The sequence below is a fragment of the Hyperolius riggenbachi genome, chromosome 11, assembly GCF_040937935.1.
Source record: "Hyperolius riggenbachi isolate aHypRig1 chromosome 11, aHypRig1.pri, whole genome shotgun sequence".
NCBI classification, from domain to species: Eukaryota; Metazoa; Chordata; class Amphibia; order Anura; family Hyperoliidae; genus Hyperolius; species Hyperolius riggenbachi.
Genome location: NC_090656.1, coordinates 110,439,620 through 110,451,820, shown reverse-complemented (window position 1 = coordinate 110,451,820; position 12,201 = coordinate 110,439,620). Strand labels below are relative to the sequence as shown.

Below are 12,201 nucleotides of genomic sequence, written 5' to 3'. Positions count from 1 at the left end.
ATATGTCCCAGTATATGTAGGCAGGGGTATATGTCCCAGTATATGTAGGCAGGGGTATATGTCCCAGTATATGTAGCCAGGGGGATATGTCCCAGTATATGTAGCCAGGGGGATATGTCCCAGTATATGTAGGCAGGGGGTATATGTCCCAGTATATGTAGGCAGGGGGTATATGTCCCAGTATATGTAGCCAGGGGGATATGTCCCAGTATATGTAGCCAGGGGGATATGTCCCAGTATATGTAGGCAGGGGTATATGTCCCAGTATATGTAGGCAGGGGTATATGTCCCAGTATATGTAGCCAGGGGGATATGTCCCAGTATATGTAGCCAGGGGGATATGTCCCAGTATATGTTGGCAGGGGGTATATGTCCCAGTATATGTAGCCAGGGGGATATGTCCCAGTATATGTAGGCAGGGGTATATGTCCCAGTATATGTAGGCAGGGGTATATGTCCCAGTATATGTAGGAAGGGGGTATATGTCCCAGTATATGTTGCCAGGGGGATATGTCCCAGTATATGTAGGCAGGGGTATATGTCCCAGTATATGTAGGCAGGGGGTATATGTCCCAGTATATGTAGGCAGGGGTATATGTCCCAGTATATGTAGGCAGGGGTATATGTCCCAGTATATGTAGCCAGGGGGATATGTCCCAGTATATGTAGCCAGGGGTATATGTCCCCAGAAAAAGTGGCCATGTGTGCCCCAGCAGGAGGGGAGCAGCGCAGAGAAGAGGTAGAGCTATGGGCACTCACCTTAGGGGGCTCTCCCTCCCTCTCTCGCTCTCCCCTCCGGAGTCCGGAATGAAGTGTGCAGCGGCTGGGCAGCGGGCGGAACTTACCTCCTCTCGTCGCACGCGCCGGATGGATTAGCCGCTACTCTGGTCTGATCCAGACCAGAGTGCGGCACCAGAACTTCCGGCGCTGGAGCGAGACGAGGTAAGTCCAGCCCGCTGCCCAGCCGCTGCACACTTCATTCTGGAGGGGACAGCGAGGGAATGAAGGTGAGGGAAGGGGGGGGGGGGAGACGTCCGCCCTTCCCCACTGTGCCCATAGCTCTCTCTCTTCTCTGCGCTGCTCCCCTCCTTCTGGCTGCACGGGCACGCGGCCAGGGGGGGGCAGCGGGCGGCCAGGCTCGGGCAGATGCCCGGTTTTGCCGTATGTGCGGACGCCCATGCCGCTGACAGGACTATAAATGCATTGTGATCACTGACAAGGCTGAGAGTACAACCTTAACCTCTGATAGAACTGTGACCACACTGTCAGTGGGGTAGCTAGCTAGTTGACCACAGGCATCATTACAAAGATAGCAATGCACCTCCCTTGTAAATACCCTAGTGTAGTTAACCCATCCCCATATATACGCTGGTGTACTCAAAGATCCCCCACCCCTGCTATCACATTAGTATAGTCAATCCTTCCGTTCAAATGCTACAAAAATCTGTAACCAGAAAAGCCATAATGTTCTGCATGTAAGAAAAATGCTAGATACACACAATGCGTTTTTTTTTCAGGTCGATTTTCCTTTCGATTGATTTTGATTCTTTTTCCGCTCGATTTCCCGTTAGATTCTCTTATCTTTTCTTATCAACTTCCATTCAGTTCTATAAAAAAAGACCAGAAAAACGATTGAAAACAATATTGGAAATGATGGAAATTATCTATCGAACCATCTATCTAACACAAAATTGTATGGTGTGTACCTAGCATTACAGAAACAGTGGAAACCATACCTCCCAACTTTTTGGGAGGGACACTTAAGCCACGCCCCTCCCACACCCCTGATCACGTCCCGTCACACCCCTAGTCATGCATACCATAAAGATTTCATAAGAAAAATAGGTTGTTTTATACTTCAAACCACACTGGTCCTTTCTATCCTGGTTCATTTTTCTTCATATTTACATTTTAAAATGAGTAATATATCAATTTAGAGGATGGGAATAAAGTTTAGAGTCAAACATATTTTTAGTAGAGAAATATATATATATATATATATATATTTACAGAGAAAGAGGGACAAAGTCCTGAAGGAGGGACAAATAAGGAAGAAAGATGGACAGGGCTCCCAAAGAGGGACTGTCCCTCCAAAAGAGGGACAGTTGTGAGCTATGGTGGAAACTGCTGTATGTTGTTTACACCTGAGATTAGATTTAAATCATTTTTACAACCTGCTAAGGACCAGATCATTTTTGTTTTTAATTATGCAAAATAAGATACGTAAAACCTTAAAATTCAAAAAGGGTGTACTTTCTTTTTCTTGTGACTGTAGTTATATATGACCAGTCAATGCAGATGTCTGTTTATATTCCCAGTTGAAGGTTTTTATTATCATCACGGTAAGAAAGATAGAACAGCATTGTGTGTTGATGATAAATTATGTTGATGGCCTCCTCCTGGTTTATCTCTCCTACAATTTCTGGGCCAGTAATCGTGATATGATGCCTCTTTCAGTCTCTGGTTGACTTATTGATAACTTTTATGTGCAGGAATGGCCTCAACAGCTCTACAAGGTTCCTTACCAGCATCCTAAATGTTACTCTTGCCACTGGAGAGGATTATGGGAACTTCACGTGCCACTTGCAGACTGTCTCTGCTTCATTTACTCTTCATAAAACAGGTATTCACTTTTGAGATAAGTTATAATTCACACTGTATTATCTGCCGCAGTAGTGAAAAACCATTACAATTTAAAGTACACCTGAAGTAGGAGAAAAAAGTCCAAAATTGGGCACTCACCTCAGGAGAGGGAAGCCTCTCGATCCTCCTGAGGCTCCCCCCACCCTTTGCCATTCCAGCACTGAGATCCTTGCAAGCCCGTCAACAAGGCTTTGCCGAGGGAGCTCGCCTGCATTGTGCAGACATCTTGTGCCTGCTCACTAGCACGGGGCCAGACTGGCTCGGCTTTTTTTGCCGAGCTCGAGGGGTGGTTCTGTGCTGCTGCACAGGTGCGAGTTGTCTATGCCTGCACAGTGCAGGTGAGCTCTGTGGACCTTCGTGGGTCCCAGCGCTTGAAAAGAGGAACAGAGGAAGCCTCTCTCTAAATGTTTGACTTTTATACCTTCCAGGCTACTGTGTGTGCATCTAAATGTATGTGTTTGGGTTTATACATCATGCTTGTAAGAACAAAGAGAAATTGAGAGCCCAATATGGTGTAATATCGTTAAGTTGGTTGTGGTTTAAATCAAAATATTTAGATAAATTCACAAACATGGGTTACCCATAGGCAACCACTTCAAGTGTAGGTGGGGAGTATTAGAACCTGACCCCACTCAGGTTTTTAAGATGTCGCTCTCTGTAGATAGGAAACAGGGTAGCACCCCTCCACCGAGGGTGGAATCAAGATTTCAGCAAGTCTTGGTATACAGAGGCGCCAGAGTAGAATAAAAACGTTTAAAAACCGTCTAAAAGAGGGGGATGTTCAGGTGGACTTACCTCCCTCAAAAATATAAAACTCAATTGAGTCACAATATATCAATACAAAAATGTTATCTAACTCCACTTAGTGCAACGCGTTTCGCAGACGTGGTCCCGCTTCATCAGGCAAAAAGGAGCATAACTATAAAACAAACAGAAATATATACAAACATAATGACCCATAGAAATAACTTAAAATTAAGGCGCAGTATAAAAACATGAGGAGAAATGATAAAATTGTAACATTTTTGTTCGCAATGTAGTAAAACTCGCTCTATGTCTAAAAACTGCATCTAATTGATCATAAAATATCCAAAAGAATCCAAAGTGTACACAAAAGTTAATACATATCCATAGTTGTCAATTGATATGCTAAAGTTCATCAGCTTCAAGATTAAAGGATAGTCAGTTTAGTAAGTAGAAGAATTGCTAGCAGTCTAAATTGTTATAATAAATTCAATTCAACACCTCAGAAAGAGTGACTTACCTCAATGGGTCTAAATGCAGACGTGAGCGCCTCTGTGTAGATGTGCGAGGGGGCTCTGCTTATATAGGGTGTGGTTGCTCCCTATATACTCCCTATATAAGCAGAGTAATAAAAATATAAAAATAAAATAAAAAAATATTTTGTATTGATATATTGTGATTCAATTGATTTTTTATATTTTTGAGGGAGGTAAGTCCACCTGAACATCCCCCTCTTTTAGACGGTTTTTAAAATTTTTATTCTACTCTGGCGCCTCTGTACACCAAGCCTTGCTAAACAAAAGGGTTTATATATCATGTTAGGAAGGGCTGTCAATGGGTAACTACATAGCTTGTATAAGTAATGTAACACATAGGCCTGGTGCACACCAGAGGAGTTTTTCTGAGCGTTTTGAGTTTTTAAATCTGCTGCTAATGTTATCCTATGTGTCTGTGCACACTGGAGCAATGAGGTTTTGTAAAAAACCCCATAGCATTTCATTGGGAAGAGCTTTTGAAACCTTTCAAAAGCTCTTCCCAATGTAATGCTATGGGGTTTTTTACAAAACCTCATTGCTCCAGTGTGCACAGACACATAGGAAACCTTTAACAGCAGATTTAAAAACTCAAAACGCTCAGAAAAACTCCTCTGGTGTGCACCAGGCCATAGGGACCAGTAAATAATGCAGCTGTAGATCTCTGTGGTACAGCCAGCCTTCCTTCACCACCCATTAGAGTGCATTTCAGAAAGGAACATAGGTGCTGTGATGAGCACCAATGTCTGTCTTTTGGCTGCCAACACCCCACTGGCTTGAATAGGTCACATGACATGACCATGGTTTTTGCACTTATACAACTAGGACATTTGGAGCATGTTCTCAATATTATTTGAGAGATGAAATGTCTCACCACTTGGGTGGCCTCAGGAGCACAAAATGTTTAAAAGAAGAGCCCGTGTCCCCTCTAGGTCAGGGGTGGACGAAACTTTATAGGCCAAGGGCCATATCGCCGTTCTTGAGAGTGCTAGGGGGCTGAACTAGTGCAGTTAAACCCCATATCTTGCTGATTGCCAATAGGTACAATAAGCCTGTGTTTTGCCAAAATATTTCTATAGGAAATATTCCAAAAACCGTGTGCAATTAGCATAGTGGCATCTGCTGATCAGTGGCTGTTACTGCTACTAGCTCAGTGGCAGCTGCTAATCAGTGGCTGGTACTGCTGCTGGCACAGTGGCAGCTGCTAATCAGCGGCTGGTACTGCTGCTGGCAAAGTGGCAGCTGCTAATCGGTGGCTGGTACTGCAACTGGCACAGTGGCAGCTGCTAATCAGTGGCTGTTACTGCTGCTGGCACAGTGGCAACTGCTAATTCGTGGCTGGTACTGCTGCTGGCACAGTGGCAGCTGCTAATCAGTGGCTGGTACTGCTGCTAATCAGCAGCTGGTACTGCTGCTGGCACAGTGGCAACTGCTAATCCGTGGCTGGTACTGCTGCTGGCACAGTAGCAGTTACTAATCAGCAGCTGTTACTGCTGTTTTGCCACATGGCAGCTGCTGATCAGTAAAATAGCCAGAAGAAAATGCAAACAGTTGGTTCCATCCCTAAATAGTGCAAAATATGCAATAGTCTAAACACAACAAAACAGGGATTTAAAGGAACATTTTCACTCTTTATTCTTCACTTATAAGTCTTGTCAGTTGCGGTTACAGGGTGTAGACACAATTCAGAGATCCAATTCAACAGAAAGATTGCCTGACACGTGTTTCACGGCCAAACAGCCGCTTCCTCAGAGGTACACAATATGCATAAGCATCAGGTACAGGTCAATATAATGGATACCCCCGAAACAATCTATAAAGACAGAATATAGAAGCCATCCATACCGACTCCACACGATGGGACCGCTGTACTTTGTAAAGCTCTGCACAAAATGTCAGTTCTATATGTATCAGTTCTGCATCAATGCATAAAAATAACGGGAGCAGAGAACCATATTATAAATAAATATTTGTGACATATGGTTTATAATCAAAGCTTTTCTTTTTTTCCTTTTTTTTCAAAGCTTTTCTTAATGTAAAAGGCACTGTGCATGAAGTTACTGCTTTGCTGTGCAAGATGTAGTGTACAAAGAGCTGATGCACATTATTATTATTATATAATTATTATGCTGTACAACATGTAAAACATACAAAAATGGGGAGCACAGATACATGAACAGTTTAACATGCTATACAGGACAGCCAGTGACACAAGTACAAATACATACAATTGATGTAGTTTGAATAACTTCACCAATAATAAAGTGTTCATGTGATAAATTGCACAGAAACAGGAAACAAGGAGGTCCCTGCCCTTGCGAGCTTACAATCTGCACACCTCCACCAATGAAAGGACTTCACAATGTGTTTATTTTCTTCTCTCCACAGATAAAGCAGGACACATAGCGGCTGTCCTCTTTGCACTGTCAGTGCTTACCGTACTTATAGTGGGTACCCTTCTGTACATAAAGTGCCGGCTAAACATGCGTTTATGGTACAGAGACAAGTATGGAGAACCGGAACTCAATGGTGAGCATTTCATGTATACTAAAATACCACTACAATTGCAGAATTGTGAAGAATGATGTTATTACAAGGATTTAGCTTAGTTTAGCCCATAGAAAAAATCTAGCTGACAGAGGGTGGATGAATTAATGGAAATAAGTAAATATTTGTACATTTCAGTGCCTAATAAATTATAGAGTCACAGGCTTCTTCTTGGAGTGCTGCCATTACAAGCTGTGAACCTTTCAAGAAACAGTTTTTTAGAATGGGAACTGGGATGGAATCTGCTGCACTTTCTTTGTCCTGTAAGTTAAATGTGGTCCGGTGTTAGTCAAGGAGCAGAAAAGCAGACATCAAACCAACAAGTATTGATTCCGGTAATCACAGAACTCGGATACATTGGACCAGTCAGAGAATGCAGAGTCAACTCAGAAGTATTTGGCCAATCAGAGAATGCAAAAAATGACCCAAAAAAACTGCTGCTCGAAAATCCGAAATAAAAATCAGAAATTCACCAACTCGGTAATCCGCAATGGCGAAAATCAGAATTTCTGCGGAATCGGAAATCAGCATTTATGACCATCCCTAGTTTTGGAAACCTCTCTTGATTGTATTAGCGACTGAGAATAAGGGAACATCGTGAAAACATCATGAGTGTGCTACAAGGTTCTGCAAAGATACTGTAATATACATGGAGCTTATGCCACCACACAGAGCAACCATAAGGCATAATGACTTCCATAACAAGGATGACCATGTTACTATAGTTACCTAACCATGATTAACAGTACATAGAAGACATTTCAGACTGAGGTAATTATTTCCTGTAATTTGCAGTTATTTGTAGATTTCCATGTGCGTTCAGTTTTAGCTTCACAGCTGAGGATGTACTTTTATGGCATTTATTAGTCATCTTGTTTAAATGACCATCTGTACCTTTTTATGAGCTTTGACTTCCAACTATTGTATTACCTAACCTAGGGAATTCGTATGTTTTCAATATGTTTCGATTTTCTATGTGGCATTTGACGTGGCGTTTCAGAAATTATAATGAATGTCTTTTTAACCGCCAACTACAGACACATAAACTGCACTGGTTTACTTTAACAATAGAAAGTTAACGTTGTTTTTTTTAATGTAAAGCCAGTGGTCACACACTGCTCAACCCTAAAGAATAGACAGTCAGTGCATTTTTCTTTTAATAGCTCTAGGTCAACCTCCTGGATTTTTCATTGGTGAATAAGGATTTTATCGTTACTCACATTATCTTCATATCTTTTGAAACCATTCTAGGAGGCTTTTTCTAAGAATGCCAGTCACATGACACAGAGATCTGTACATTAGAGATGGCCTGAACGGTTCACCGGCAGAAAGTATTTGTCAAATTTCTGCTGTTCGCGTTCTCCGCAAACTGCGAACATATGGCGTGTTCGACTCACCCCCTATACATCATCATGGAGCCAAATTTTGACCCCTTACCTCACAGTCAGCAGACATGTGGCAGCCAATCAGCTAGCACCCCCTCCTGGACCCCCCATTCCCCTATCAAAAAGCAATTGTGGTGGCCATATTGGATTAATTCTCTCTTGGCTGCTGACTGTTAGTGAGAGCAGGGTCAGACTTTCTGCAGATAGGTAGGGAAAGCATTAGCTAGGCCTGTGTTCTTGCTCCTCACTTGCTGTGGAAGCACCTCAAACAGCCCTTTTGATGGCTAGCACACCGGTCTCCTGTGTGTTTTTGTGTGTGACACTCCACAGCTCACTGACAACCAGAGCTGTGTACACACTACTGTTATTGTTGTTGCCTCATTAAAGGGAAGGTTCAGGGAGGGGATTAAAAAAATAAAAATAAATTTCCACTTACCTGGGGCTTCCTCCAGCCCGTGGCAGGCAGGAGGTGCCCTCGCCGCCGCTCCGCAGGGTCCCGGTGGTCTCCGGTGCCCGACCCGACCTGGCCAGGCCGGCAGCCAGGTCGGGCTCTTCTGCGCTCCATTTCCTGGCACTTCTGCGTCCCACGCCGGCGCGCTGACGTCATCGGACGTCCGCCGGGCTGTACTGCGCAGGCGCAGTAGCGCAGTACAGCCCGGCGGACGTCCGATGACGTCAGCGCGCCGGTGTGGGACGCAGAAGTGCCAGGAAATGGAGCGCAGAAGAGCCCGACCTGGCAGCCGGCCTGGCCAGGTCGGGTCGGGCACCGGAGACCACCGGGAGCCTGCGGAGCGGCGGCGAGTGCACCTCCTGCCTGCCACGGGCTGGAGGAAGCCCCAGGTAAGTGGAAATTTATTTTTATTTTTTTAATCCCCTCCCTGAACCTTCCCTTTAAAGAGGAACTCCAGCCTAAACAAACATACTGTCATTAAGTTACATTAGTTATGTTAATTAAAATAGATAGGTAATATAATCTCTTACCCACCCTGTTTTAAAAGAACAGGCACATGTTTGATTTCATGATGGCAGCCATCTTTTTGGTTGAAAGGAGGTGACAGGGAGCATGAGACACAGTTCCAACTGTCCTGTGTCCTGAGCACCTCTCCCAGTTGCTAGGCAATGTGAATAACAACATAGGAAATCCCATCATGCTCTACACAACATCAGGGAAAAAAAGCCCTGGCTTTTTTTCTTTGATGGGTGGAGCTTAGATAAAAATGCAGCTAAAAATTATGCTTTGGTAAGAAAAACAAAGTTCTGATGCTGTGAAACTGTTAAAGAAACACCAAGCCTTTTCAGTTCTGCTGAGTAGATTTTTAGTCCAGAGGTTCACTTTAAGTTGCACGCACAGAACCACTCCAGTGCACTATTATTTCACTGTATTCTGATAGTACTCTTGCATTTCTCTGTGTGTGACACTCAACAGCCCACTGACACCCAGAGCTGTGCATAATGTGTGTGCATAAATATTGTGTTTGCGACATCTCTACTTTGCATAAGTATAAAGCAGCCAGCAGAGTGGAAGGTAACATCTGACTACACCCACCTTTTTCCTCTGCTCCCTACTGTGTAGCCAAGGGAGAAGGGGGGCGAGGTGAGCTTTTTGTGTTCCCAAGTGAAGACTGGCTGGTGCCCCCCTCACAGTCACTTCCTGACTCTTTTATGTGGAGAATGATGGGATAGGAGGAGGAGTTCAAACAGAACACAGAATGCTGCTCATCTCAACCTAGCAGTGTCTAACGTAAGCACAGGAAGTCAGTATTGCAAACCCAGCCAGTCAGGTGAAAAAAAAAAAAATAATGTATACACACAATGTCCAAAATGGTTTACATTGCAATCTTATGATATACAATATGCATTAAAAAAACACAGTAAAACCCCTGTTATTTAGCAATCAGACACCCAGCACTCAAGTAACTGGATTACCTGGGTGCCATGGGGGCGTACCTCTCCGTCTCTCCTCCCGAGCCATGCAGGGCAGCGAGCAGCGGAGCAACTTAGCAGAGAACCAGGCACCGTTCTACTCTCTACTGCTTCATACAGCTGTTTCTTATGGCGTTTTTGTTGCATCCTCTGTTAGTACCAGGGATGGTCAATGACATGCAAAATAATGCAATAATTCCAGTTTGATACAAATATATGCAGCTTGAAAATAGACCAATCAAATGCTGCAGTGACTGCATCTCATGGACCACGCCTACATAGCACTTATTAATAATGGGCACCAAATTTCCATGCACCTTTTTTTGATGTACACGGAAGGGAAGGCTGGTCCCTCTGGTCTCGGATCAGTGAATAATGGCGCACAGCGCCTATGCATAAAAATGTCGCCGCATTAAAAAGATACGCTTATCGCTATTTATAGTTAGTACTGCATAATAATAGCGCACAGGGAAAAAAGAAGAAAAACGGCACACACTAACGTTATTTATCAATAGTGGCACACACTAACGTTATTTATGAATAGTGCCGTTCATTTACCAAACAGCAGACGTTATTGCCCACAGTAACGTTATTTATCAATAGCGCCCTACATAAGCCAAACTGCGGACGTTATTTAACTGCAAAACGGGGAATGGACTTAATGTAACACTGTCAAGGTTATGGTTAGGCACCACCAGGGGAGATTTAGGGTTAGGCACCATCAGGGGGGTCTTAGGGTTAGGCACCACCAGGGGGGTCTTAGGGTTAGGCACCACCAGGGGGGTCTTAGGTTTAGGCACCACCAGGGGGGTCTTAGGGTTAGGCACCACCAGGGGGGTGGTTAGGATTAGGCACCACCAGGGGGGTGTTTAGGATTAGGCACCCCAGGGGGGTCTTAGGGTTAGGCACCACCGGGGGGGGGGTTTAGGGGTTAGGGATAGGTACAGAGAGGGTTCTGTGTGTTAACGCTAAATAACGATAAGGCTTTAACGCTAAATAACAATAAGGCTTTAATGTTAAATAGCGATAAGCGGCAAACGGATTAGCGGCAACACCGTGCGCCATTATTCACAGGTGCCATTTTCAGATGGATCCCTCTGGTCTGATCCTGCTGGAGAGCTACTGTTGCACAGATTGCTGGTAAGGAGTTTGTGAGCCAGACAGCTGGAGGTTGCTAAAGAGGAGCAGATGATCTATAGACTGCTGCAAAAAGTATTTCTTTTTTTTTTATGGTGCAAAAGCTGCAACTTTTTGCATTACCTTTTTATACATAACTAATTTCTAGTAATAATGGAAATACATGCCACTGTTTTACTGGAAGGTGAGACGCTTGCAGTGTATTGTCAGCTGTGACACTGCTGCTGAAGTGGCACTGCTGCTGAAGGACATAAGGACACGTCTCCACGCTGGGGTCTGAGCGATTCATTTAGATCACAGTAAAGGGAATATTGATGGAGACCAGAGCTGTTACACAGTCCACATGGAGTGTGTTTACTGATGGAGCGCGTTTCCTGTGTAGCCCCAATATGTGAGCAAATAACAGATGGCCGATAGTTACTCAGTTACCCAGCAAGCTTCCTACCTTGCTTAGTGCAAAATATACAGGTATTTGCACATGGACATACAGTATGTGTCTTCCACCTTGAAGCTATGGATTATGAATATGTTTCGCTTATACAAAACAAAGACTGTGTACCCATATACAGTAGCATTATATTACTATGAACTGTGTTTTAGAAATCTTGAGCAGCTATTTGTGAACATTATAGGTGTCTCAAGACTGTTTTCGTGTCAAAAAGTAGTTTTTATTGATAACATAATCAAAGGTCATACGACATAAGTGAACATGAATATAGATTAGTGCTACCCCCAAACTTTTTTGTAATTTTATGTTATTAAAGTGGAATTATACTCCTAAAATTAATAAGGTACTTATGTATTTAGCCGTCTAGCAGAACGCCTCACGCCGAAAAAGTGTCTGATTGTAGAGCAGCTGATTCGTCCTGAATCAGCTGCTCCACTCCATTGGTAGCAGCAGCGCTGATCAGTTCACGCTGCAGTCTGAGTGTCCTCTGTGGTGTTGTGAGGACAGTGACAGGAATAGGGGGAGAGGGCACATAGACATGTAAGCCCCATTGATGTGAAGCTACATCTTCAGCAGCCGGGAGCTCTGCAAAGGAAATGGCTGAGGGACCAGGAGCTGAGTCCACATGAGCCAGTCCTGCCCCACCCCCCAAAAAGTCTGGCCAGTGGAGTGATTCTGGAGCAACTTCCTGATGGAAAAGAGTCTCTGGACAATATATGTAGGTGTCCATTCTGACAAGAAAGGGTGGAGGTCATGACATTGAAAGTACTGTAATCTATAACAATGTGTTTTAAGATACAGTATGCATTTCTGCAATAAGCAGCTAATGTGGTAGGAGACT

The 12,201-nt window shown here is 43.9% G+C and overlaps 1 protein-coding gene across 1 annotated transcript in view; it reads left to right on the top strand.

The window, feature by feature from the left end:
- Positions 1–12,201, top strand: part of SIGIRR (single Ig and TIR domain containing) — a 76,369-nt gene that overhangs the window by 27,564 nt on the left and 36,604 nt on the right. Inside the window, exons 4-5 of the mRNA XM_068260097.1 lie at positions 2,493–2,623; positions 6,309–6,449. Of these exons, the coding sequence (XP_068116198.1) occupies positions 2,493–2,623; positions 6,309–6,449 (272 nt within the window). The remainder of the gene's footprint in view (positions 1–2,492; positions 2,624–6,308; positions 6,450–12,201) is intronic.